This window comes from Equus caballus, chromosome 12 (assembly GCF_041296265.1).
Source record: "Equus caballus isolate H_3958 breed thoroughbred chromosome 12, TB-T2T, whole genome shotgun sequence".
Taxonomy (NCBI): domain Eukaryota; kingdom Metazoa; phylum Chordata; class Mammalia; order Perissodactyla; family Equidae; genus Equus; species Equus caballus.
The window spans coordinates 33,871,716-33,899,464 of record NC_091695.1 but is presented as its reverse complement, the minus strand read 5'-3'; the positions used below and the strand labels follow the sequence as shown (position 1 = coordinate 33,899,464).

The following is a 27,749-nucleotide window of genomic DNA, read 5'->3' as shown; positions in this document are numbered from 1 at the left end:
TTTTCTGTCCCCAAAGCTCCACAGGCTCACAGGACGGCCCCGTGAGCAACCCCAGCAGTAGTAATAGTGGCCAGGACTCGCTCCACAAAGCCCCCAAGAAGAAGGGCATCAAGTCCTCCATCGGCCGCCTGTTTGGCAAGAAAGAAAAGGGCCGACCTGGACATGCCGGCAAGGAGTCATTAGGACAAGGTGGGTGGCTTCCAGCAAACATTCTTAACCCTTAGGATGGAGGCGGGGGGCCTGCCGTGTGTGTGCCTACTGTGTGCCCCCGGTTGTTCCCACGGGCGGTCTGTCGAAGACGCTGGGCGTTCTCAGGGAGTGAAAGCTCAGGAGGCGTATGTTTTCTCTGGGACACATGCGACCCAGAGAGCCACGGTGGACGTTCTTTGGCCCTGAACAACCTGGCGTCCCAGACAGAAAGGGCTCACTGTCTCTCGAGCATTCTCGTGCCTTGGTTGCCTAGTCAGAAACTTAGCCTTTAGAGGTGTTCTTTGCCTGCAAGTGCTCTTCCACCTGTTTCTGAACTCACCTAATGCGGCCGTGTTGATTTCTCTCGCTGTTTCAACCGCTGGGCCCTCACAGCTGGCGTTTCGGAGACCGAAAACTCAGCTCAGGATGCCTTGGGACTCAGCAAACTAGGAGGACAGGCGGAGAAAAACCGGAAACTTCAAAAAAAGTAAGCTTTTCGTTATTCGTCCATCTCACTGAACACTTCTCAGTTGTGCCTGATTTTTAACTAACGTTTATTTAATAAATGTAGTATCTATTTATGTGTCTATATTACCTTCTGAAAGGTTAACCTAAAGCTTTTAACAGACTGTGCTTCCTGGGGGGCTGAGAGCCTCTGCTCAGGAAGGGGGAGAGGACTCAGGGGAGGCTCCCGTCCCCCGGAGAGCTGTCTGACGAGGAGGGCTCCCCGCCAGGCGTGGGGCCCCGAGTCCGGCTCCAGTGCGTCAGCTCTGGGGGGAGGGGCCGCTTAGCCTTGCTGCATTCCCGGTTTCCTCCTCTAAGATGGGAGTGCAGCGGTACACGCCTCACACGGCTTTGTGAGTGTTAGACACACATCTGTCGCTACATAAACACACGTAAAGCACTGGCAACAGTGCCAGCCATCCTAAAATAGGGAGAACTGAGTGTGTAATTGCAGCCACCGCTCCGACTTGATCACCAGCATCCAGAGTTTGCCGTGCGGGCTATGATCTGTCAGGAAATATTCGCTGTGTTGCCCCTTTTTTCCTCCTCCGGTAGATTTTGTATTTTTATCTTCAATAGACTCGTGATTTTGTGGTCTGTTTATTAAATTTTGATTCTGATTTGTCTTGACTCTGAAAATAGGTGATAGCAGGGTGATCATTTTCTGCAAAGGTGCTGAGACGCTGCGATGCCCCGGGGTAGGGGCATGGAGGAATAGTGTGTGCGTGTTTCTCTGGCTTCGTTCTGATCGGGAGCAGGTTGTGTGTTGGTTGACCGTATGTCAACCAGAATTAAGTAGATGAACGAGGTAGGGAGAGACAGTATCCCAGTGAACTGGCGACTGAAAACTGAAACTGAACCACCCTCTATGACAGAAGGGGCAGTTAGCAGTCCCAGAGGGAAGCGCTGACCTTGAGAATGGGGAAGACGGGCGAGAGCCAGTGGTCAGATGGCAAAGCTGGTCCTTGCGACAGGCTGACGATTGGTAGGTTCTGTGGTCAGTCTGACGATAGGAAAGGTCGTCTGGCCACTCAAGTACCCTGAGACAGCCTCATTGGTGTGGCACCCGGGCCTACAGTGCGCCCCGAGGACCACGCTGGGGCCCGGGGACCCTCTCCCCTAGAGGCCACGTGCCTTTAGCTGTAGAGTTGCCGGTTGGGTTCCCTTTTGTGAACCCTGCCTCGTTTACGTTCTCTTCTCAGAATCGTACTAATCTTCTTGACTGGCCCACTGCTGGTCTTATTTCAGGCGAAGTGCCGTTGTTTCTGTTATTGCTCACCATGCCCTAGGAATACTCAGTCTTTCAGGTCCCCGTGAATGGAAATCCGCAGACACCATTGAAAGCAAAACGTGCTTTGAACGTTGCTGTCTTTGAACTGTATAAAAATGTTTTAAAGTAACTTGGGTAATTGCCATTTGCCTTTGTGAAACGTATCCCAGCCAGGCCTTTTGCCTCCTGGAGCCATGCCAGGAAAAATGTGTCCGTTAGATTTTGCTGACGTGTTCTAGTGCACACGCTTGCACATGCTGGAATAAAATCCGTAAGGTTTGTGGCAGTGCGCCTCGGTCCTCGTCCCCGGAAGTTCATGGTTCCTGTAGGGTCACAAACTATTCAAATTGGCCCAAGTTTGGGTCACCCTTGTTTTCTAAATTTATTTTGTAATTCGCAGGAGGTATGCTTGAGCACTTGGCTGTGTGGAGACAGCCTTTATTGTTTGTCCCGGCACGTGACTCCGTTTCCTGCTGCGTGGGGAGCGTGTGTGGTGGTGGGTGGTAGGCAGGTTTCTCTGGAGCTCCGGGTTCCCCGTGATGGCATTGGCTCTGCACTTCTGTGTCACCATAGCTGTAACTGTCCAGGGGCAGGCCGTTCTCTGAACTCTGTGGTCGTGCACGGCAAGTTCTAGGATGTACTAGTAAGTTACTAGGGAAAAATTCAAAGTATGGAGGTTATTTGTCTGACTACAGTGGGTAATTTTAGTTCTGTCAGTTAACCAGAAATAAAATTGACTTTAGGAAAAATGCTTTATTTATACTTGTGGGAAAATGTTTGAGTTATCCGGAAAAAGTATTATTGGAATACAGTTTTATGTTTATGGCATTATAGAGGTAAGAATCAAAATACGGTCCTCAGAAATATTTCTTTTTATTACCTCAAAAGTGTGCCTTTAGCTGCCAAAGTCACACAGCCAAACACATCCACTTTTAGAGAGTTTTCAAGAACCTGGTGACTTCGGTGGAGAGCTGACTTTGAGGTTTTGTCTAAGGTACATAAAAGAGAGTGGTGGGCGCATTCGGTGCTGGACATGCTTAATGAATCCGTGGAGGGTACCGCTGGCGTGAAATCAGACATCACTGTGTTCGTCCGCTTGGCGGTGCTCCCACAGCGTTGCCGGGTGTCCCTGGTGCTGTCTGAACTCCGTCGCCTTAAGTAACCTGGTGTTCTAATGCTCTCTTTCCCGTTTCTCCCTGGTTGACTCTAGTGTGGTCGCAGGGTAAGTTGAGGCGGAGGGTGTGCTGTGCTGAGCGTGTGTTACAGCCTGTGGCGTTGGCAGTCACCAGCCTCAGGCTCTGAACTGAGGTTCCGGGAGAGTCGTGCTGCTTTGCTGAGAGCTGTCCCGGGTCCCCTCACCCTGGCCGCCCCCACCCCCAGCCTCTGACAGCGAGCTGCACCCCATGGCGGGAGTAGTGCTTTGCGTGGGCCGTAGAGCCGTGTTTGTGACATGAGCCCAGCAGGTGTTGGTGCAAGGTGCCATGGTACTGAACGTGTCAGCCTCAGAGAAACGAGGTGCGTGTGTCACTTGGATGGTACACCTTATCTGGGGTCTGGTCAGCAAAGCCCACACCGCTTCTCGTTATGAAAGATAACTTCATCATCGTGTCCTGTCCTAGTTATAAAACACACGCCGTCACTCACGGGTTACATGACCTTTGTCTCATCCGTGTGCCTGTTCCCCAGGGGATTTAGCATATTTCTGAATGTCTTTCTCCTCTGACTCTAATGTTAAGGCTGGGAAGCATGGCACATCAGTTTCCTGGTATAGAGGTATTTAAAAAATCGCCCTTGGGGTCTAGAATGATCTTCGAGGGAGGAGGTCAAGTCCCAGCCAAGCAGCCGCGAGTTGCTGGCTGACTATCGCGGGCCCAGCGCTCGTCCCTTTACTCCGCAGGGACGGCAGCCCCGCCCTTGTTTCTTGAGTAGCTCTCTGTAAACGGAGATCGCAGATCCTAAGGGTGGACAAAGCGATGACAGAGATTGCAGTATCTCCAAGCAGAGGAGGGAAATACGTAACAACAGAAACCAGACGAGTCTTCTGTTTGCTCTGGACAGTGGTTTGGGGCCGTAGAATCTGGGCACACAGAATACACCTCATTGCCCCAGGATATCAGCTTCTGCCTCAGCCTCTGCAGAACAGAGGTGGGTGCCTCGGGTAGACTTAGGATGCAGAGAAACGCACGGCACTTGAGAGGCCCGCCGCCTTCGATCTCTCGGGTTTCAGGCCTTGGAGCGAAGGGCCAGTAGAAGACGACCTCGTGCCCTGGCGGTTAGCTGTCGCGAGGACTCAGCAGCCTTCGTGGTGATCTCTGGTTGCGGTGATGTCGAACCACACGGGTGGTTCTGTTGATTCTTAGAAAGTGCTCTGATGAGTAGTCTCAAACGAAGGAGAGCGGCCGTCTGCCTGAGGCCGTTCTCAGTGGCCAGCAGGGAAAGGCAGTTCCTAGACCGAGCAAGAAGGGAGCGTATTTGTTCGAGAAACCGAGCTCCAGAGAGGGCAGGAGAGGCGCTGGCCCCGGCGTCTCCAGTCTGGTCTCCGCATCCTGTGCTCGCCCTACCCTGCACAGCTTCCAGGGGCGCTGCCCTCTCCTCTCCCACGGGCAGGGGCCTTCTTCACGTGACAGAACAGTCACCCCCAGAGAAGAAGGGGGTGCTGGTGTTCCTGCCTGGGGTGATAACGCAGGGATCTGGCTCCGTGTGGGGTCTTCAAGGTCACCAACTAGCCTGATAGGGGAGGGAGCTGGAAGCAGACAGAGACCTGGGCCGGCCGCCCAGCTGGGGTCTCCTCTGTCCTCGCGCTCACTTCTCGCGTCTCTCTCGGCGGCATCTAAGAGATGCATCGTTCTCCCTCCATTGCCTTATCGCCCTTTCAGCAGGGCGCTGGGCCTGCACTGTGAAACCCAGAAGTAATCCATACTAGAGAAAGCTGTTGATAAAAGCCAACGACCATTGCAGGTGAAGTCAGAAGGGTGTGCACCAGTCCCCAGATGATGGAATTACCAGACTATTTTTAACCCTATGTTCCTGTGTACAGTGAGTGTCTGTTTCATATGAAAAACGAACTCTCTGCCAAGTGCCCCGGACTCAGTACCTGTTTAGTTCACTTCAGAGTGTGGGGATCGGAAAGCCCTGTTGGCCCGGCACCAGTGCCATCCCCGCCCCTCCGCTGGGCCAGGCGGGCAGGACTTGGGCCTTGACCGTGCTGTCAGGGTTCAGGTCTTTCCCTGCTCTGTCTGCCGAGGAGGTGTTTGTCTTGCTCGTATGGCTCCTATGGCTCACAGACATGTTTACATAAGATAGAGCCACTGTCCTTGAGGAGAACTTGTCCCCAGGAAACACAAAGTGGCACTTAATTCAGCACACTGGCGGTCGGTCCCGCCCAGCGAGGCCCTCCTCCCCCCTCCGTCCAGCATTGGCCTCCTGTGTCAGGGGGACGGCAGTTCCAGTGGACTTGGCTGCTTTTTTATTTATGAGTAGCTTTGCTTATTTGAACTAGAGAAGTTTGCCCCTTGTTAACTCTACTTGAGCTATTAAGATATTTGTTGCATCCTCTGGTCGAATTATCCTGGATAGTTACAATATCTGTTATTCCCCAGAAGCCTAAGGGTGACTTAAGGAACACTTACTTGAGATCCTGTGTGAAACGTTTTGAGCTTTAATTGTCCGTAGACTTCATAGTCTTAAGAAAAGTCTAATAGCATTTCAATATGTTGAAGAGCTGTTATGTATCTTTAGAAGTAAAAGATTCGACGACGTGTTCTGTAGAAATGATTATGGAAAATGACTTGGGGTGTCGGGGCACGTGCGGTGAGCAGCCCCGTCTCCTCTCCGAGGCTCTCCCTGTCAAAGTAATAGGGTGTCTTAGAAAGGCTTGGAGGTAAACAGCACAAAGCAGTAAGATAAGATTCGTGAAGCTTCTTTGTTCTCTCTTACATAGCCATGTTCCCAGTAGACAGAATCATTTGCAAAGATGGTAATGTGGTAAAGTTCCAGTTCGCCTATTTGAAAATCAGGCCTACAGAATATTTCTGATCTCACGAGGGCCCTGGGACTCCTCCCTGCCTCCTGCCCCACGGTAGCTGTCAGCGCAGGGCATCTTAGGCTCACACTCCGTCTGGGGTCCTGGTAGAAACTGTCCGGGTTGAAATTTTCTGGATTTGAAGCCTGTGGGTTAAACCACAGAAATGACCCAATGTCTGAATTTAGCAAGTACCTAGTTAGCTAACTAGCAACGTGGAAGAGAAACAGCCAAAATCCAGTCCACTACTTGCTTGCTACAGTAGACCATTCCTAGTGTTAAAAATCCACATTGTTCTCGGTGTTGGTGGTGTGAACGCTGAACGTTTGTGAAGCTCCCACAGAGGCAGGCTTCTCTGTTCAGACCCGGTCTAGTTTCCTCTTTCTCCATATTTTCCCTCATCGTTTAGAAAGAGAAGAGCGAGTATGTTTTCGCTTGAATGTCCTAGCTTGGATACAAAGGCTCTGCTGGGTTTTTTTAAAGTGGGTAATAATTCTTTAATTCTGCGAGGAGATGATTCTACAGAGAACCTTGTCGAGTCCGTCAGCATTTCATTGTTCAGGAGTTCTTCCTGACATGTACCAAACTACCGTTAAGTGGATGGTTTAGAAGATTAAAGGAAAATAATGAGATATGTGCTACTATGCTTGTGAAAGTGTATAGAGCGAGTACTCTGCTAACTTGCTTCCTGTATGCGTGTGATCGAGTCTTTCACTGTGACTGTCTGGTTATTTGTAGGCATGAGTTGCTCGAGGAAGCCCGGAGACAAGGTTTACCTTTTGCACAATGGGATGGGCCAACTGTTGGCGTCTGGCTGGAGGTATAGTCGTCTTTCGATCCTGGATCAAGTATGTGACTCATGTGAACGTGTTAATCCATTTCACACACTGTGCATAACCTTCTGGCCTTAACATTTCCTGTCTCTAGCTCTGGGTTGGGTTGCCAGCCTGGTATGTGGCCGCCTGCCGAGCCAACGTGAAAAGTGGGGCTATCATGTCCACCCTGTCAGACACGGAGATCCAGCGCAAGATCGGCATCAGCAACCCTCTGCACAGGCTGAAGCTGAGGCTGGCCATTCAGGCGATCACGTCCCTCACGAGTCCGTCAGCCCCTCCTACGTCAAGAACGGTGCGTCTCCCTGAAAGCAGTTTATCCCCTCCTGACGTTGCTTCTCCAAGTCTTCGTAAACACACCCAGGGCTCCGGTTTAAAATTTCAGCCTGCAGAAACGTCACAGCTTCTAACGGGTGAAAACTGAGTGGTTAAAAATACTTTATTGAATGCTTTTTTTAACAGCCTGGCTTCAGTGGCTGCATTGTAACATAGAAGTAGGAGTTTCTGAAAACAACAGTAGCGATCACAAATTTAAACATAAATTCATCAAAAGTGAAGGGAAAAAAGCCTCGATCCCCAGTTGCGCTATAAGCAGTGTTTTACTCTAATGTGACGTTGGGCCCCTCGGTGCTTCCATTTTTGGCACTGAGGGCCCTGGGAGCTCAGGGTTCTGAGCAGTCCATTAGCCTGCGTGTGCTCACGCACCAGGCATTACCTGTGCTCATCCGGTTTGCTCCCCGTGGGGAGACCTCGAACGTCCTTAAAGAGGGTCCTCCTGTTTGAAACGTTAAAAACTAATCTAATGAAAACATTAGCGGTTACTGGGAGATAAGGGCAGGCCGACGCCTCATTTCTAAAGTGCAGACTCTTTTCATTGGCCCAGTGCCCACTCTCTGCTTTTAGCTTTTGGTTTACTCTCGAGAGAAAAACCCTGATTAAGAAACCAAGAGCCTCACAGGCATGCTTCTCTGAGTAGCAGGTCAGGGCCCGATTCAGGCCTCGGTTCCTTTGCACAAAAAGTGTTAAGAGCCTTTTTTGTTTGTTTGTTTGATTTTGTCTCTTAGTAAAGAGTTGTGGTAGCGACAATCAGCCTGTGTTCTCACCTGTCGCACAGACAGCTCTTCTCCCAGTGGAAAGTTTTGTCGCAGTATCCGATCTGGTCCCTGTTCCCCCATCATTTCACATGAGAGTGGCCTTTCTACAAGTGAAGGCGCTGGGGTGGTTTTCCCCAAGTTTTTATCAACTGTCTTGAGAAAGCTCGCGTCCTGCGAGCTGAGGTTAACGGCCAGTGGTGAAGAGCCCGTCCCCCGGGAAGCTCTGCGTTGAGAGCCGCGGGGCCTGGCTGTCCGCGGCTGCAGTGACGGGGACAGGACGTGGGGCCGGTGTTCCGGTACAGTTGCGATTGGGCCTTCTTTTGGACACACTCAGTCCTGCTCCCTGCCTCTTGAGCCCCCCGGCGAGGTTGTGCAGGCCGAGAGGCCCCATCCTGGGAGCGCCTGCCCCGAGCCGTCTCCCCCAGTCCGGAGCTCGGCTGCGTGGGCTTCCTGGGCTGAGGCCCTTTCCCATGGGGCGGGTTGATGGGCACTGGAGAATTACTCACACTTTGAGAGGCGCAAAATGTATTTTCTTCTCTTTATATTTCACATACCTCAGGGGGTGAGCAGGGCAGATCCAGCTCTAGGAATCATGGGCTCTTCTCGTGTGGCTGACCACACAGCATTAATTAGGTGTGGTCACTCTTTAAGAAGGGCGAGCTGGTCGATGTTCTCTCCTTTTCTACGTGGGCATCTCAAATGAGAAGAGGGGGAGACGGGCCTCGCCTCCCCTGCTCCTCCTGTGTGCCCGTGGCTCACGTGTCTGCCACCTTCCTCTCTGTCACTGCTTCCCTCGCCCTGGATGTGGTGGTCCCTGGGTCACCGTAGACCACAGGAAATGTCTGGTTAACGCATGAGGAGATGGAAACACTCGCGGCCTCGCCACAAATGGTCAGTCCCGCCCCGAGCCTGTCCTCCTCCCAGGGCACCCCACTTACAAGCGGCACCATTCCCGGCCTTTTTGTGGGAAACAGAAAGGTCATTTTACACTCAGTTGTTCCTGATAAGTATTTCCGCTAGGTATTAGTCAAATGTATAAAATAGGATCCGTATTTTGTCTTATTTTCGATTTTTCCAGGAACTTTACATTGGTAGGCCCTCTCTCTTTAGAGTAGGTTGAATTCACACCTCCTTTAGGGAGAGGCCTCGGCCGAACACTCCATTTTGAGGGTCTGGCCCATTTTCTCCCTCACTGAGTGTGCTTGCTGGGGGGGCCTCGGCTCCTGCATGAGAAGCTGGGATTGTTGTTTTGCATGCGTTTTGCATGATACCTTGATTTCTCGAACTTTCCCCTCCGTCTCGCTGCACCTTCTGAAGTTGATCTGCTTGCCTTACTAAGCTCACCGATACTAACAGCTGTGTTCTTTTCATTCCTAACCACGTAACATCAGGAGGATGAGGAGGGAAGCTGGGCTCAGGTTGGAGACTTTCTATACTATATTCTTCACTATATGTACAGCAACAAAAAGAATTGGCGTATGAAAACTCGTAATTTACTTTTCTTGACATTTTTAACATCTTAACTTTTTCAGAATATTGTTAACGATTTGAAAGCATTAGGCGGAAGCAGAGCGTAGAGTTAAAGAGCACGTCTCATGGACAATTTTGAACCTCTCTTCCGTGGGGCCGTGGTGTCAGTTCTGGTTAGCGTAGACGGCTCTGTGTAGCGGACCGGCTCCTGGACGCGGTCCTGGGGCTTCGGCGGCTCCTGACATTGCGGATTTAAGTACCCGCTTGGGTAACTTAACCGCAAGGTCTGCCGGTGGGAAAACTGAATTCTGAGAACTTTCCAGCACAGGAGTTGCTGTGGAGACGTCACGTCCGGGTCTTCGTGTTGGTGTTTTACTAAGTGCTGATCAAAAGGCTTTCTTACTAATGGAATTCTCAGAAATTAAGCCTCTTCTTGCTTAATGTACTTTTCCGTTTTCAGCTCCCCAGCTCTTCAGCTCACAAAAAGCTGCCACACGTGTCTTGCAGCCTTCCTCTGAGACAGCTCGACTAACACAGCGGTGTCCCTGCCTGTGACCCCACCAGCGTTGCTGTGTGACATGCCGCACTTTAGAGGGACCCGCACAGCCGCGCGGTGTGAGCAGGCGGCGTCTCCAGAGGCTCTTGCTGAGGGCAGAGCGCTCAGGGTCCTCACGGGATCGTTGGTTGTCTGAAAAGAATCAGGATAGTTTCAAATCAGAATTTTCCTGAGTACAAGTTGTTGGTTGAAATGCCAGTTTCCCTCTGTTTGTATTCCCAACATAAAGCCAATTCTCTCTCTCTTTGTAACAAAAGAAGAGAGAAGCTATAATATGATGGTGTGAGCCCTCTGCTCCTGATTTGGGCCTTCTGTGCTGCTACGCCAGATAAATATCCTCATTAATGATTTAACCTGGTCAGCTACCTCTTTACAAGGCCACTGATGACCATCAGTGAATTAAAAAGGGTGCATTTTGTAATTACTTAAATGTCGGTGTATTTCACACTAGGAAGCAGAACTTTGTCAGCACTTGAGTAGGAAATTCCCTGTGTCCGGGGCACGAGGTATAAATTAAATAAGCGGAATGTTTGCTCTCTGCAGTAGAAATACAAACACGGGTGAGCTGTGCCCGCGGCAGCAGAGTTAGCCAACACTCAGTGTTCCTAGTAAGCAAGAGCTGCTCTCGCTGTCGCCTCCCCCAGATGAGAGGAGTGAAGAGGCTTCCTGGGCTCTGTGAGGCCGCCCGGTCTGCTGAGGGCCGCGGTCACACAGTGTTCCTCTCCTGTGCCCTTACCTCGTGGCCAGCTCTGAAGCCGAGAGGACGTTCAAGGTTTCCTCGGGCCCTCGGGAAGAAAGCATCAAGGTGTGGTGAGAGCCGTGGGTGCCTTCATTTAGCAAGTGGCACATGTGGGCTGTCTGTGGGAGGCTGTGCTGCTTGCTGCAGACACAGGAGTGAGCGGGACAGCCACAGTCCCTGCCGCCGGCCCTCACAGTTTACAGAGATCACAGAAGTGTGTTTGTGATCATTTCAGTGGTGGATTAGAAGGCCCTGGGCAGTGGCTGCCTCTTCTGGCCCAGGTGTTGTACGATGATGGAGATCCGTGTCAAGGGCTTTTTCAGAAGGCTCTGATGGCGGCCCGGGAGATGGAGGGCTCCCTGGACTGGGCCTGATCCTCAGTCGCTGACCTACGTTATCTGACGCTGACCACTTAAGAAGTGTGACTAGAGTGTATGATGAGTAAACAAAAAGGAGGAGGGTTCCGCTTCCATGGAATTCTCTTATTTAGAAATCTTTGCGTTGTGTGCCCATTTAAGAATACGTAATCACAGGCAAGGAAATGAGACCAGATGCTCATGCGTAAGTCTCAGGCATATGAGATGAGAGTAAGGTTTGAAAGAGTGAAAAACATGACAGTGTGATGATTTCCCGAAAATGTTTGATGTTTTTCCCACTCATGGTTGCTTAGAGAAAATAGTGAAAATGTTTTTTTCTGTTCGAATTTGAGCATTCTTGTTGGAGTGTGAGTCATTTCTTCCAGCTTGGTTGGTGTAAGTGATAAATTAGACCAGAGGCCGTGTTTTCAAGGCAGAGCACGGTGGTAGTTGAGAGGGACTGTGTCCAGGGATTCCGTGATGGGACTGCAGAAGGCCTGCGGGCGCAGCTGGTCTCGGACAGAGGGGCAGCGAGTGCCTTTTTTGGATATGTCTGTAGATACATATAATGTGTGTGCTTATTTTTCATTGTACAAAGCTTGGCTGTGTTCTGTTAGATTTATCCCTAAGGATTTCATGACTTTGATGACATTGTGAATGGCATTTTGTAAATTTCAGTTTCCAGTTCACTTCTAGTATTTAGAAGCACAGCTCGTGTTTGTGTCCTGGCCTTGTGTCCTGCCGCTTTGCTAAGCTCACTGTAGTTCTCACAGCCAGTTTGTAGGTGCATTTTCTATGTTGCTAATCAGGTCATCTGCAAATAAAGACAGGTTTTTTTTTTCCAATTCCTATGCTTTTGATTTCTTTTTCTTGCCTTGTTACCGTGGCTTGGAGTTCCACCGCAGCGCTGAATAAAATTAGTGAGAGCAGACCCTTTGTTCCTGATCTCAGGAAGAATACATTGTCTTTCACCGTTAAGTGTGATGTCAGCCCTGTGTTTGCTGTAGATGCCCCTTATCAGGTTGAGGCCGTTTTCTTCCATTGCTAGATTGCTGAGATTTCCATAAATGAATGGTGAATTTTGTCAAATGCCTTTTCTGCATCTTTTGAGATGATATAGTGGTATTTCTTTTGAATCCATTGATAGGATGAATGTCATTGATTTTTCAAGTGTTGACCCAACCTTATGTTCGTAGGATGAACCTCACTTGTCGTGATAGCTTATTCTTTTAATTTATTATTGATTTAATTTGCTCATATTTTGTCGAGGAATTTTGCATCTGTGTCTATGAGAGATACTGGTCTGTAGTTTTCTTGTAATGTCTTTGTCTGGTTTTGGTATCAGGATAGTGCTGGCTTCATAGGATGAGTTAGGCATTTCTTCTCCATTTTTTTGGAATAATAGTGTAGAATTGTTATTTTTTCCATAAATATTTGGTAAGATTCACCAGTGAAGACATTTAAGGTAAAGATTTTATGTGTATGTGAGAGAAAGTTTATAACTGCAAATTTGAGTCCTGATAAGATACAACTTATCTCTTTCTTATGAGTTGCTCTCATAGATGATGTCTTTTGCCCATTTTATCTAAGTTGCTTACAGTTGTTCACAGTTTTCCCTTTCAGTGTCTATGTCCTATAGTGTGTCCCCTCTTTCATTCTTGATATTGGTAATGTACGTCTTTTCTTTTTTCTTAGTCACTCTGTCTAGGGCTTAGTCAATTTTACTGATCTTTATGAAGAACCAGATTTTAGTTTCATAGTTTTATTTTTCTTGTTTCTGTTTCATTGATTTCTGCTCTTTTATTTTCTTCCTTCTGCTTGCTGTGGATTTCATTTGTTCTTCTTTTTCAAGTTTTTTAAGGTAGAATCTTACATTGTTGTTTTGAGACCTTCCTTCATTTACGACATAAGTGTTTAATACTATAAATTTCCCTCAAGACACTGCTTTAGCCATGTCCTACAATTTTTGAATAGATTGTGTTTCACTTTCATTCAGTTAGAAATATTTTCCCATTTCTCTTGTTTTCTTCTTTGGCACGTGGGTTATTTAGCCGTATGCTAATTTCCAAATACTTGAGAATTTTCTAGATATCTTTTTATTATTGATTTCTAATTTAATTCTGTTGAGGTCAGAGAACATAGTTTGTATGATTTCAGTCCCTTTAGATCTGTTGAGATTTGTCTTGGAGAATCCCATACGCACTTGAAATGAACGTATTCTGCTATTATTGGGTGGGGTGTTCCACGAAACGTCACTTAGGTCAAGCTGGTCAATAGTGTTGTTTAAGGCTTCTGGATCCTTACTGAGGGGGTCTGTCTGCCTGTTTTGGCTTCTTTGTTCAATCAGTGACTGAGTCAGAGGAGGGTTGAGGTCTTGTGACTGTGACTGTGGATTTTTCTGTTTCTCCTTTCAGTTCTGTCAGTTGTTGTCTTGCTTCTCTCTTCTTTTAAAACTATTTTTCGGTTCACTTTTTTTTTAAGATTTTATTTTTCCTTTTTCTCCCCAAAGTCCCCTGGTATGTAATTGTATGTTTTTAGTTGTGGGTCCTTCTAGTTGGGGCATGTGGGACACCACCTCAACATGGCTTGATGAGCAGTGTCATATCCAGGCCCAGGATGCAAACCGGTGAAACCCTGGGCTGCTGAAGCGGAGTGCGCCAACGTAACCACTCAGCCACGGGGCCGGCCCCTTCAGTTCACTTTTTACACGGATTTTGAAATTAACAGATTTTTTGTTGAGGAAATTTGGAAAACAAAGTGTTAAAATTAAAACCAGCCACAGATATTTTTGTGTACAGTTGGATTGATCCTTCAAACTTGTTCATGAGTCGTGATCATTCTTTGTTGTTATAGTATTATACACAAAAATTACTTCAGAAAGATCATGTGTTATCAGCTACATTTTTATTGTGGTTGGGGAAATAGGTTAAATTTATAAACACGAATGAGTCATAGGTTTTCAGTGGTATAATACCTTCTGTTAAAATTCTACTGACAAATTTAAAAGGTACATAGGAGATCAAATTATTTTGAAATGATAAAGAACAGTGTTGTCATTCATTTAAGCTTTAAGGATATGTAATAGGTTAAAAATCCAGTTTAAAGATTATTTAAACTGCCCTTGTGACCTCTTGGGTGTTCTTTTTCCTGAACTGATCGTACTTGCTTGTTGAAAGCAGACGCTCGCCTACGGGGACATGAACCATGATTGGATCGGGAACGAGTGGCTGCCCAGCCTGGGCCTCCCGCAATACCGCAGCTACTTCATGGAGTGCCTGGTGGACGCGCGCATGCTGGCCTATCTCACCAAGAAGGACCTGCGCGGGCAGCTGAAGATGGCGGACAGCTTCCACAGGTCAGTCGTTGCACACAGTTCCTGCTCGTTGGCTAGGAGGCTTTTGACTGTTTCCATCTGTAATTTTGTTTTTTTTGTAAATAGAAAGAGCTTCCAGTGTGGAATTATGTGCCTGCGAAGGCTGAATTATGACCGAAAAGAACTGGAAAGAAAAAGAGAAGAAAGCCAGAATGAAATAAAAGGCTAGTACATTACGTTTAATTGATTTAGCGTATTTCTGCTTCCCAGTCTATTAGCAGCCTAAGTGATTTCCTAGTTTCTTTAAATTAAAAAAAATATTTTTTTTATTGTGGTCATAATAGTTTATAGCATTGTGAAATTTCAGTTGTACATTAATATTTGTCAGACACCATGTGAGTGTGCCGCTTCGCCCCTTGTGGCCACCTTCCACACCCCTTGCCCCTTGTAACCACTAAATTGTTCTCTTTGTCCGTAAGTTTGATTATCTTCTACATAGGAGTGAAATCATCCAGTGTTTGTCTTTCTCCATTTGGCTTATTTCGCTTCACAGGATGCCCTCAAGGTCCATCCATGTGGTTGCGAATGGGACGATTACATCTTTTTTTTTATGGCTGAGTAGTATTCCATTGTGTATTTATATACCCCATACTCTTTATCCAATCATCCGTCGATGGGCACTTGGGCTGCTTCCACATCTTGGCTATTGTGAATAATGCTGCCATGAACATGGGGTACATAAGTCTCTTTGAATTGTGGATTTCAGTTTTTTTTGATAAATACCCAGTAGTGGGTTAGCTGGGTTGTATGGAATTTCTATTTTTAATTTTTTGAGAAATCTCCGTACTGTTTTCTGCAGTGGCTGCACCAGTTTGCATTCCCACCAGCAGTGGATGAGGGTTCCCTTTTCTCTACAACCTCTCCAACGCTTGTTGTTTTTTGTCTTGGTGATTATAGCCATTCTAATGGGTGTAAGATATCTAAGTGTAGTTTTTTGCTTTTTAGGTTTTTTTTTTAAAGACGGGCACCTGAGCTAACATCTGTTGCCAATCTTTTTTTTCTTTTTTCCCCTTCTTCTTCTCCCCAAAGCCTGCCGGTACATAGTTGTATCCTCCAGTTGCACGTCCTTCTGTCTGTGCTATGTGGGGTACCACCTCAGCATGGCTTGATGAGCGGTGCCATATCTCCACCCAGGATCTGAACCAGCGAAACCCTGGGCCTCTAAAGCGGGGCATGCGAACTTAACCACTCGGCCACGGCCCCGGCCCCTAAATGTAGTTTTGATTTGCATTTCCCTGATGATTAGTGATGTTGAGCATCTTTTCATGTGCCTATTGGCCATCCAGCTATCTTCTTTGGAAAAATGTCTGTTCGTATCCTCTGCCTACTTTTTGATTGGGTTGTTTGTTTTTTTTGTTGTTCATTTGTGTGAGTTGTTTCTATATTATGGAGATTAACTCCTTGTCGGATATATGATTTGCAAATATTTTCTCCCATTTGGTGGGTTGTTTTTTCATTTTAATCTTGATTTCCTTTGACTTCCAGAAGCTCTTTAGTCTGATGAAGTCCCACTTGTTTCTTTTTTCCTTTTGTTTTCCTTGTCTGGGTAGACATGGTATTCAGTAAGATCCTTTTAAGTGTGATGTCAAAGAATGGACTGCCTGTATTTTCTTCCAGAAGTTTTATGGTTTCAGCTCTTACCTTCAAGTCTCTGGTCCATTTTGAGTCTATTTTTGTGTATGGAGAAAGGTAGTGGTCTACTTTCGTTGTTTTGCATGTGGCTATCCAGTTTTCCCAGCACCATTTATTGAAGAGGCTTTCCTTTCTCCATTGTATATTCTTAGCTCCTTTGCCGAAGATTAGCTGTCTGTAGATGTGTGGTTTTATTTCTGGGCTTTCGGTTCTCTTCCATTGATCTGTGTGCCTGTTTTTGTACCAGTACCATGCTGTTTTGATCACTATGGGTCTGTAGTACGTTTTGAAGTCAGGCACTGTGATGCTCCAGCTTTGTTGTTCTTTCTCAGGATTGCTTTGGCTATTCAGGGTCTTTTGTTGACCCATGTGAATTTTAAGATTCTTTGTTCTATGAAGAATGTCATTGGGATTCTGATTGGGATTCCATTGAATCTATAGATTGCTTTAGGTAGAATGGACTTTTTTTTTTCTTTTAGGAAGATCAGCCCTGAGCTAACTACTGCCAATCCTCTTCTTTTTGCTGAGAAAGACTGGCCCTGAGCTAACATCTATGCCCATCTTCCTCTACTTTGTATGTGGGACGCCTTCCACAGCATAGCTTTTGCCAAGCAGTGCCCCGTCCGCACCCAGGATCCGAACCGGTGGAGCCCGGGCTGCTGAGAAGCAGAACGTGCGCACTTAACCGCTGCACCACCGGGCCGGCCCCTAGAATGGACATTTTAACTATGCTTATTCTTCCAAATCCATGTGCATGGGATATCTTCCCATTTCTTTTGTCATTATTGATTTCTTTCAGTGATGTCTTATAGTTTTCCTTGTATAGATCTTTTTATTTTTTATTTTTTTATCGCAGTAACATTTGATTATAACATTATATAGCTTTCAGATGTACATCATAGCATGTTTCAGATTCTATGTAGATTCCATCATGTTCACCACCCAAAGACTAATTACAAGCCATCACCACACACGTGTGCTTAATCACCCCTTTCACCCTCCCCCTATTAAATTTATTCCTGGGTATTTTTTTTTCATGTTGTGAGATTTTTTACTTTATTTTATTTTTTAAAAAAATTTTTATTGAGTTAATGATAGGTTACAATCTTGTGAAATTTCAGTTATGTATTATCGTCTGTCAGTCGTGTTGTAGGTGCAACCCTTCACCCTTTGTGCCCACCCCCCACCCCCCCTTCCCCTGGTAGCCACTAATCTGTTCTCTTTGCCCACAGGTTTAAATTCCTCATAGGAGTGGAGTCACACAGAGATTGTCTTGTCTATCTGGCTTATTTCACTTAACATAATTCCCTCAAGGTCCATCCATGTTGTTGCAAATGGGACGATTTTGTTCTTTTTTACGGCTGAGTAGTATTCCATTGTATATATGTACCACATCTTCTTTATCCAGTCATCTGTTGATGGGCACTTAGGTCGCTTCCATGTCTTGGCTATTGTAAATAATGCTGCAGTGAACATTGGGGTGCATAGGACTTTTGGAATTGCTGACTTCAAGCTCTTTGGATAGATACCCAGTAGTGGGATGGCTGGATCGTATGGTAGTTCTATTTTTAATTTTTTGAGGAATCTCCATACTGTTTTCCATAGTGGCTGCACCAGTTTGCATTCCCGCCAGCAGTGTATGAGGGTTCCTTTTTCTCCACAACCTCTCCAACATTTATTACTATTTGTTTCAGTTATTTTTGTCACTCTAATGGGTGTAAGGTAATATCTTAGTGTAGTTTTGATTTGCACTTCCCTGATGATCAGCGATGATGAGTGTCTTTTCATGTGCCTATTGGCCATCCGTCTATCTTCTTGGGAGAAATGTCTGTTCATGTCTCCTGTCCATTTTTTGATCGGGTTGTTTAATTTTTTGTTGTTGAGTTGTGTGAGTTCTTCATCTGTTATGGATATTAAGCCTTTGTCAGATGTATTACTTGGAAATGTTTTTTCCCAGTTAGTGGGTTGTTTTTTTGTTTCACTCCTGTTTTCCCTTGCCTTGAAGAAGCGCTTTCGTCTGATGAAGTCCCATTTGTTTATTCTTTCTGTTGTTTCCCTTCTCTGAGAAGACATGGTGTCCGAAAAGATCCCTTTAATACTGATGTCAAAGAGTGTACTTCCTATATTTTCTTCTAGAAGCCTTATGGTTTCAGGTCTTACCTTTAGGTCTTTGATCCATTTTGAGTTCATTTTGGTGAATGGTGAAAAAGAATGGTCCAATTTTCATTCTTTTACATGTGGCTTTCCAGTTTTCCCAGCGCCGTTTGTTGAAGAGACTTTCTTTTCTCCATTGTAGGCCCTCAGCTCCTTTGTCGAAGATTAGCTGTCCATAGATGTGTGGTTTTATTTCTGCGCTTTCAGTTCTGTTCCATGGATCTGTGCACCTGTTTTTGTACCAGTACCATGCTGTTTTGATTACTGTAGCTTTGTGGTATGTTTTGAAGTCAGGGATTGTGATGCCTCCAGCTTTGTTCTTCTTTCTCAGGATTGCTTTAGCAATTCAGGGTCTTTTGTTGTCCCATATGAATTTTAGGATTCTTTGTTCTATTTCTGTAAAGATGTCATTGGGATTCTGATTGGGATGGCGTTGAATCTGTAGATTGCTTTAGGTAGAGTGGATATTTTAACTGTGTTTATTCTTCCAATCCATGTGCATGGAATGTCTTTCCATCTCTTTATGTTGTCATCCATTTCTTTCAGAAAAGCCTTGTAATTTTCATTGTATAGGTCTTTCACTTCCTTAGTTAAATTCACCCTGAGGTATGTTCTTCTTTTTGTTGCGATTATGAATGGTATTGTGTTCTTGAGTTCTTTTTCTGTTAGTTTGTTATTAGAGTATAGAAATGCTACTGATTTATGTAAATTGATTTTATATCCTGCTACTTTGCTGTAGTTGTTGATTACTTCTAAAAGTTTTCCAATGGATTCTTTGGGGTTTTCTATGTATAAGATCACGTCGTCTGCAAATAGCGAGAGTTTCACTTCTTCCGCCCCTATTTGGATTCCTTTTATTCCTTTTTCTTGCCTGATTGCTCTGGCCAGGACCTCCAGTACTATGCTGAATAAGAGTGGTGATAGAGGGCATCCTTGTCTCGTTCCGGTTCTCAGGGGGATGGTGCTCAGTTTTTGCCCATTGAGTACGATGTTGGCTGTGGGTTTGTCATCTATGGCCTTTATTGTGTTGAGGTAGTTCCCGTCTATCCCCATTTTGTTGAGTTTTTGTCATAAATGGCTGTTGGATCTTGTCAAATGCTTTCTCTGCATCTATTGAGATGATCATGTGGTTTTTATTCCTCAGTTTGTTGATGTGGTGTATCACATTGATTGATTTGCGGATGCTGAACCATCCCTGTGTCCCTGGTATGAATCCCACCTGATCATGATGTAGGATCCTTTTGATGAATTACTGTATTCTGGTTGCCAAAATTTTGTTGAGAATTTTTGCATCTGTGTTCATCAGCGATATTGGCCTGTAGTTCTTTTTCGTGCTGTCCTTGTCAGGCTTTGGTATCAGCATGATGTTGGCCTCATAGAATGTGTTAGGAAGTGTTCCATCCTCCCTAATTTTTTGGAATAGCTTGAAAAGGATAGGTATTAAATCCTCTCTGAAAGTTTGGTAAAATTCCCCAGGAAAGCCATCTGGTCCTGGGGGTTTATTCTTTGGGTGCTTTTGATGGCTGTTTCAGTCTCTTTGCTTGTGACTGGTCTGTTCAGATTGTCTCCTCCTTCTTGAGTGAGCTTTGGGAGATTGTAGGAGTCCAAGAATTTATCCATTTCCTGTAGGTTATCCATTTTGCTGGCATATAGTTTTTGCGTAGTATTCTCTTATAATCCATTGTATTTCTGTGGAGTCTGTTGTTATTTCTCCTCTTTCATTTCTGATTTTGTTTATTTGAGCTTTCTCTCTTTTTTTCTTTGTAAGTCTGGCTAGGAGTTTGTCAATTTTATTTACCTTCTCAAAGAACAAGCTCTTTGTTTCATTAATCCTTTCTACTGCCTTTTTTGTTTCAATACCATTTATTTCTGCTCTGATTTTTATTATTTCTCTCCTTCTGCTGACTTTTGGCTTTGTTTGTTCTTCTTTCTCTAATTCAGTTAGGTGTAGTTTAAGATTGCTGATTTTCTGGTTTGTTAAGATGTCCCTGAATGGCGATGAATTTTCCTCTTAATAGAGCTTTTACTGCATCCCATATGAGTTGGTATAGCATGCTATCATTTTCATTTGTCTCCAGGTATTTTTGGATTTCTTCTTTAATTTCTTCCATGATCCATTGCTTGTTCAATAGCGTATTGTTTAGTCTCCACATCCTTGTGCCTTTCTCAGCTTCTTCCTTGTAATTAATTTCTAGCCTTATAACATTATGATCAGAGAAGATGCTCGTTATTATTTCAATTTTTTTAAATTTGTAGAGGCTTGCCTTGTTTCCCAACCTATGGTCTATCCTTGAGAATGTTCCATGCACGCTTGAGAAGAATGTGTATTCTGCTGTTTTTGGATGAAGCATTCTATATGTATCTATGAAGTCCCACTGTTTTAGCTTTTCGTTTAGCTCCACTGTTTCTCTGTTGATTTCCTGTCTGGATGATCTATCCATTGATGTGAGTGTGGTGTTGAGGTCCCCTACTATTTTTGTGTTATTTTTGATATCTTCTTTTAGGTTTGTTAATAGTTACTTTATGAACTTTGGTGCTCCTGTGTTGGGGGCATAGATATTTATAAGCGTTATTTCTTCTTGATGAAGTGTCCCTCTGATCATTATATATTGGCCCTCTATGTCTCTCTTTACCTGCCTTATCTTGAAGTCTGTTTTGTCTGATATAAGCATTGCGACCCCTGCTTTCTTTTGTTTGCTATTGGCTTGGAGTGTTGTCTTCCACCCCTTCACTCTGAGCCTGTGTTTGTCCTTGGAGCTGAGGTGTGTTTCCTGGAGGCAACAAATTGTTGGATCTCGTTCTTTAATCTATTTTGCCACTCTGTGTCTTTTTATTGGCGAGTTCAATCCGTTTACGTTGAGGGTGAGTATTGATGCATGAGAGCTGAATGCTGTCATTCTGTTGCTCGTTTTCCGGTTTTCCTGTGTTTCCTTTGTTTCTTGTCCTGTGTGTTTTAGCCTACCCATTGACTTCTGCAGTTTCTTAGGCTGGGTTTCTTAGATTTTTCCTTATTTATGTTTTATGTTTCTGTTCTGTTTTTCAGTTTAGTGGCTACCCTGAAGTTTGTATTCAGAATCTCGTGTATAACATAGTCCATTTTCTGGTGGTCTCTTACTTCCTTAGCCTAGATTGTTTCAGTCCCTTTCCTCCTCCCCTCCGAAATTATTATTTTCATCTCTTATTCCAACTTGTGTTGTGAGTTTGTGGTTAGAGTGATAAGATTATCTTTGCTTTGGTGATTTCCTTCCCTTTATCCTAATGCTATAGTTGAATATTTGCTATCCTATTTAGCTTCTGTCTATTTGTCTCCCTACTCTGTGTTTTGTGACCCCTTAGTCCCTTTTTTTCTTTTTTCAGGTATGAGAGCCTTCTTGAGGATTTCTTGTAGTGAAGGTCCTGTGACTACGAAGTCCCTTAGCTTTTGTTTGTCTGGAAAAGATTTAATTTCTCCCTCCTATCTGAAGGATATTTTTCCTGGATAGAGTATTCTTGGCTGAAGATTTTTATCCTTTAAAGTTTTGAATATGTCACTCCAGTCTCTCCTAGCTTGTAAGGTTTCTGTCGAGAAATCCGCTGAAGGTCTGATAGGGGTTCCTTTGTAGGTTCTTTTCTTCTGCCTTGCTGCCCTGAGTATTCTTTCTCTGTCCTTCATTTTTGCCATTTTTACTACTATGTACCTTGCAGTAGGTCTTTTTACATTGACAAATGTAGGAGATCTGAAAGCTTCCTCCACACACATTTCTCTCTCAATCCCTAGATTTGGGAAGTTCTCTTCTCTGATTTCGTTGAGCACACTTTCTGCTCCATTTTCCTTTTCCACGCCCTCAGGAATTCCGATGATTCTTAAGTTGCATTTTCTCATTGAGTCAGCTATTTCTCTGAGCTTTTCTTCAGTTTTTTTAATTCTTAGTTGTCTTTCTTCCTCTGTCTGGAGCCATTCAGCCTGTCTTTGATTATGCTAGTTTACTCCTCTATGGTGTCTACACGGGCATTCAGGGAATCTGTATTCTGTTTTATCTGGTCCATTGTGTTTTTCGTCTCTAGTGTTTCTAATTGATTCTTCTTTATAATTTCAATCTCTTTTGTGAAGTAACTCCAGAACTTGTTGACTTGTTTCTCTATATTTCCCTTTACCTCATTGAGTATTTTGAGGATAGCTATTTTGAACTCCTCTTCACTTACTTTACCCATTTCCAAGCCCTCAGGACATAATTCTGTGTTTTTATTGTTTTCCTTTTGGACTGGAACTTTTATAAATTGCTGGATGGTAGAGGAGAGGTTTTTGCGCATGATGCTGTTATTTGGTTGCAGGTACAGCCTGTCGCCACTAGATGGGGGTCGAGAGCCTTGGTTCTGAGCCCTGCGCCTTCAGCCACGATGGTGGCGCCCAGAATGGGTTGAGGGAGGAGGGACACTTTCTCTCATGCCGACCTGGATTGGCACAGCTCTCGCTCTCTGGTCTCCCAGGGCCCTGGCTTGCTGGGGTTCCCCCACGCGAAAGCTGTCCCCTGTTAGAGGGTTTCCGCTGCTCCAGCGGTGGGAGTCCTGCACGATCTCCCAATGCACGGCCCCTCCCCTGCTCCTTCTCACACCCACGGCAGCGATCCCAGTCTCTAGGGGAGGGAGCGAAGACCCCGTTCCAGCTCCTCCGAGGGCGGCTCCAGCCTCTCCGCCTTCCGTCGTTTGGCTGCTGTGGGTCTGTGAGGATTTCTGTTATTGGGATTTTTTTTTTTTTGGTTGGAAAGCAGTTGCTCTTTTTAGTTGTAATTTGGAGGGGAGAGAGTCCTGGGTGAGCTCACGCTGCCATGTTGCTGACGTCACCCCTATTTCTAGATATTTTATTCTCTTTGTTGCGATTGTAAATGGTATTCTATTCTTGAGTTCTCGTTCTGTTAGTTTGTTATTAGAGTAGAGAAATGCAACTGATTTTTGTAAGTAGACTTTGTATCCTGCAACTTTGCTGTAGATGTTTATTTCTAATTGTTTTCCCATGGCTTCTTTTTTTTTTTTTTAAAGATTGGCACCTAGGCTAACAACTGTTGCCAATCTTTTTTTTTTTTTTTCCCTGCTTTATTTCCCAAACCCCCCTGGTACATAGTTGCATATCTTAGTTGCATGTCTTTCTAGTTGTGGGATGTGGGACGCCGTCTCAACGTGGCCTGATGAGCGGTGCCATGTCCGTGCCCAGGATCCGAACCCTGGGCTGCCTCAGCGGAGCGTGCGAACTTAGCCACTCAGCCACCGAGCCGGCCCCGCCATGGCTTCTTTAGGGTTTTCTCTATATAAAATCATGTCGTCTGCAAACAGTGAGAGTTACACTTCTTCACTGCCAATTTGGATTCCTTTTCTTTCTTTTTCTTGCCTAATTGCTCTGGCCCAAACCTGCAGTACTATGTTCAGTAAGAGTGGTGGGAGTGGGCTCCCTTGTCTTGTTCCTGTTCTCAGGGGGATGGCGCTCAGTTTTTCCCCGTTGAGTATGATGCTGGCTGTGGGTTAGTGATTTCCCATTTTTAAAAATATTAGGAAATTTGTTAAGTGGAGAAAACTAGTCTGGCATCCTTACAGAGGAGGGAGGGTTGGAGATGAGTGCTTTGAAGACCCTCCTCTCATGGCCTGGTGGTTCAAGTCTGGCCCCCAGCACTCAGCGGCCCAGGTTCGCTCCCTGGCCGCAGCACCACAGCACCTGTCTGTGTGTGGCTGTGCTGTGGGGCAGCTCGTGACTTACCACCAGGGTGCGCCACCACGCCCTGCAGCTCTGGGAGGAAGCACGGTCCTCCTCTGAGGCACAGCACCTGTGCCTGCTTTCTTGTGCTTACGTCAGTCTGCGCGAACCGTCTCAAGGGGAACACTCCTCCTGTGACTTGTTCTGACGTGTGTACTCCTTCACTCAGAAATGCCACCCCGTGCCACACTGCTGGGTAACAGCAGGGCACAGACGGGCAGGACTCTGCTATCGGCTCACTGGACTCCAGTGTGGCGATTCTGCTCTAGCCACTTATCAGAGGGCTTCAGGAGCACAGATGGAGCCCTGTGGCTCTGCCTCCAGGGCTCAGGGGGCAGCACAGAGGCGCTGGTTCAGCTGGGCCTTGGAGGTGGAGGAGGAGCTCCTTAGCAGGGGACGATGGCAGAGGCGGCTCAGTGAGAGCGCAGGTGGGGAGATGCAATGGGAGCCTCTCACCCGGCATGCCTCGAAAGCATCGACTACAATAGTCTGCTTTTAAGTAAGACGTTAACGATTAAGCTCAAAGTAAAATCTCCCAGAATTTTCAGAATAAAGAAATCACTAACAACAGTCATAATAATAGGTAAGACTTAAGAACTCGAAGCACTTTCAGAGGTTAATTGTTTAATCCTTCCCACAACCCCGTGCGTGTGAGTGCTGTCTTCTTCCCCAGGTTTTACAAAGAAAGAAACTGAAGACAAAACTGGTTGAGGACACAGCCCGTTTAAAGGATAGTCTGGTCATGATTGAGCTAACGTGAATCACAAGAAAAACCGTAAGCCAGCTTTTATACTATATATATATACACACTTTATACTATATATGTAGTGCATATATTTTATACTATATATATAGTGTTTGTGTGTGTATAGTATAAAAGGGCATTGGAAATAAAATGGGTAAATCAGTTTTGTCTGTTTTCTGTATCTGTTTTAAATCTTTTTATAGTTGACAAAAGTTGTCTTTGGAAGTGATTGGTGAGCATCCGGAGATATTTTCATGGAGTGGCTATTTTTAGATCTCTACTAGAGCGAATTTAATAATGGATCACTTCGTGTGGTGTAAGATCTTCCCCCCAGTCTCTGATATGCTGGAGAGCATCTTTAAGTTTCTCTCTTTTTAAAATGAGACAACAAAAAAGGCTTCAAGGAAACAAGCTTCAAGATTACAAATGAGACATTTGTGTTGAATCGAGCAGGGCGCCAACTCCTTCTCTGACGAAAAGAAAGTGTTTCAGAAACTCTGAAGGCTGTAGAGGAAGCGCGCTCGTGCCTGGTGGGCATTCAGCTTCTTCTCTGTCCTTCTGGTTTCTGACCCTGGATCCTCCTCATTTTCTGTTCTCTAGAAAATCAATGTCCGTAAGAACTTCATTGCTCTTAGGTTCTTTGGCAGCATGAGTTCTAGTGGGACAGTTTCCCTTCGATGGAGGAGGGCCGAGGCGTGACCTCTAAATGCAGCAGCGGTTGCCTGCCCACCTTCTGTGTGCTGTTACAGGTGTGCATGATGAAGACAGCTTTGTGCAGACGCCGTTCTAATTGTTTCTGTTCACCTGTAGACGTGCTTGTGTGGAGCAACGATCGAGTGATTCGCTGGATCGTCTCAATTGGTCTTAAAGAATATGCAAACAATCTGGTGGAGAGTGGCGTTCATGGTGCACTTGTGGCCTTAGATGAAACCTTCGATTTCAGTGCACTGGCGCTCTTGTTACGGATCCCTAAGCAGAACACACAGGTATGCTGCAGAGCCGGCCCGGCTCTCACTCAGCGTTCAGTCAGGTCTCCTGATGGAGACGTCTAGCTGGTTAACTGAGTGGACACAAAACTTCACAGTACCTCAGACAACTATCCCTAATCCACAAAATACTGGTTCCAAACCAGCAATGCTTAATTCTTCATTAGTTTTGCCTGTCCTTCCATTTTCTGTTGTCAGCATGAGAGTCTTGCGATTAAAAAAAAAGGGGAAACTTCGTTCAAGTCCATATGCTCGTAGGAGTGACGACGTGTATTTAGTTCTTACGTGGAAAGAGAAATGCTCATAGGTACACCGATGGAGATTCTGTTAATTTTGTTTCTATTGCCCTGTGTGATTCTTTTTGACACACGGGCTCACCTGAGAATCAGGAAATTTATTCTTCTTCTACAGAAGATTGTATGTCTTTTGCCGATACCCCCCATCCCCCCACCAGCACCAACCCACAGAGCACACTTTCGTAGATAGTCTGCCAGCGGTCATGGGTCCCTTTCCCTGAAAGCCCATCCATGGGCTCCGCAGGAATCCCCTAATTTAAAATGTGGTTGTGGGGGCCAGCCCGGTGTTGCAGTGGTTAAGTGCGCACGTTCTGCTTCTCGGCAGCCCGGGGTTCGCCGGTTCGGAGCCCGGGTGCAGACGTGGAAGCACTTGGCAAGCCATGCTGTGGCAGCGTCCCACATATAAAATAGAGGACGATGGGCATGGATTCTAGCTCAGGGCCAGTCTTCCTCAGCAAAAAAGAGGAGGATTGGCAGCTGGTGTTAGCTCAGTGCTAATCTTCCTCAAATAAATTAATTAATTCAATTAAATTAAATGCTGTCATGGCTCAAGGTGTTTATAGCCTGAGCTTTTTAAAAGTCTTGATTTGAAAAACAGTTGTGATATGCTAACGTCCTTCAGATTAGATTGATGAAGCTTTGCGGTATTGTTGTTTTGTTATGATTTCAGGCTCGCGCTGTCTTGGAACGAGAATTTAACAACCTTTTGGTCATGGGGACGGACAGAAGTTTTGATGAAGTGAGTTTTCAGCCTAATGAATTTTATTTAAATTTGCATTCAGTGTGAATTATTTGTTCATATGCACGTGAGCCCCGTCGGCAGTCTCTCTTCTAAGTGTGGAGATGATTTTACCTCCTGAGCTAAGCTTTGCTCTCAAAAATGTGTTAAATGAGATAGTAAGAAACTCGTATTTTCAGTCTGAGGTTTTCTGTTTTTAAAATATTTGCTATTTAAGTTTTGATAGCCCTCAAAAATGTTGTTCCCATCAACATTGGTGGCAGCCGAGGCATGGTGTCCATGGGCTATGTTTGGGGACCGCTGGATGTCTGACCCCAATCCAGAGTCCCTGTGCTTTGGAGAAACCTGTTAGAAGGAGATTAGAGAAACGCAACATGTTAATTTCCCCTCACACAGTCGTGACTTGTTTGTTCCCACACTGTTTTTATTCTTTCCTTCGTTGCCCCTTAAGAAAACGTGAGTTTGCCTGGTGACTAGGAGGACAGCTAAAGGAGTGCTTGCTGGCTCTTCCCCAGCTCTAAGGCAGAACTGCTTACAGCTTGGAAACTATTTTAAGACAAATAGAAATGTATTATCTTATACGGCAAGAAGATGATTTCTCCAAGATAAGAAAGGAAACAGGGTGATGAACAGGAGGCACATGCACCTGGCCGGCCCAGGGCCGTCCTCATCGATGCCCAGTGAGGGCCCCACATAGTGTTACTGGGCCCGTCACTCTCAGAAGTTCCCGGTGGGGACAGTAGATCCTGTGGTTATCAGGAACGGGTTAAATAGGTGTGAACAAACATGCAGTGACGAGTTCAGCAGTCAGGTTCAAGGCTGGTAACTTGACTGTCTATTTTTGTCCTTTATTTTAAAATCAGTCTTGTTTTCTGTCCTTTAATTTCCCAGGACCATGATAAAAGCTTTAGGAGAGCACCTTCTTGGAGAAAAAAATTTAGACCAAAGGATGTTCGTGGCTTAGCTGCTGGGTCCGCAGAGACTCTCCCCGCCAACTTCCGGGTCACCTCCTCTCTGTCCTCACCCTCCATGCAGCCGAAGAAGACGCAGCTGGACGGTAGGTGTGCAGG

General features: G+C 45.6%; 1 protein-coding gene across 30 annotated transcripts in view; it reads left to right on the top strand.

Moving 5' to 3' along the window:
- LOC102147393 (liprin-alpha-1-like) overlaps positions 1 to 27,749 on the top strand; it is a 112,498-nt gene that overhangs the window by 79,938 nt on the left and 4,811 nt on the right. For 22 of the 30 annotated variants that reach the window (XM_070229878.1, XM_070229869.1, XM_070229867.1 and 19 more), the window contains 9 exons: positions 17 to 189; positions 583 to 676; positions 6,723 to 6,804; positions 6,912 to 7,112; positions 14,212 to 14,387; positions 14,472 to 14,569; positions 25,469 to 25,644; positions 26,611 to 26,679; positions 27,571 to 27,736. In XM_070229878.1, the coding sequence (XP_070085979.1) occupies positions 17 to 189; positions 583 to 676; positions 6,723 to 6,804; positions 6,912 to 7,112; positions 14,212 to 14,387; positions 14,472 to 14,569; positions 25,469 to 25,644; positions 26,611 to 26,679; positions 27,571 to 27,736 (1,235 nt within the window). Of the gene's footprint in view, positions 1 to 16; positions 190 to 582; positions 677 to 6,722; positions 6,805 to 6,911; positions 7,113 to 8,739; positions 9,067 to 9,302; positions 9,580 to 9,841; positions 9,997 to 14,211; positions 14,388 to 14,471; positions 14,570 to 24,586; positions 24,689 to 24,861; positions 25,002 to 25,468; positions 25,645 to 26,610; positions 26,680 to 27,570; positions 27,737 to 27,749 lie in introns of those variants that run through there. The other 8 variants (XR_011424014.1, XR_011424013.1, XR_011424016.1 and 5 more) reach the window with 5 other exon arrangements.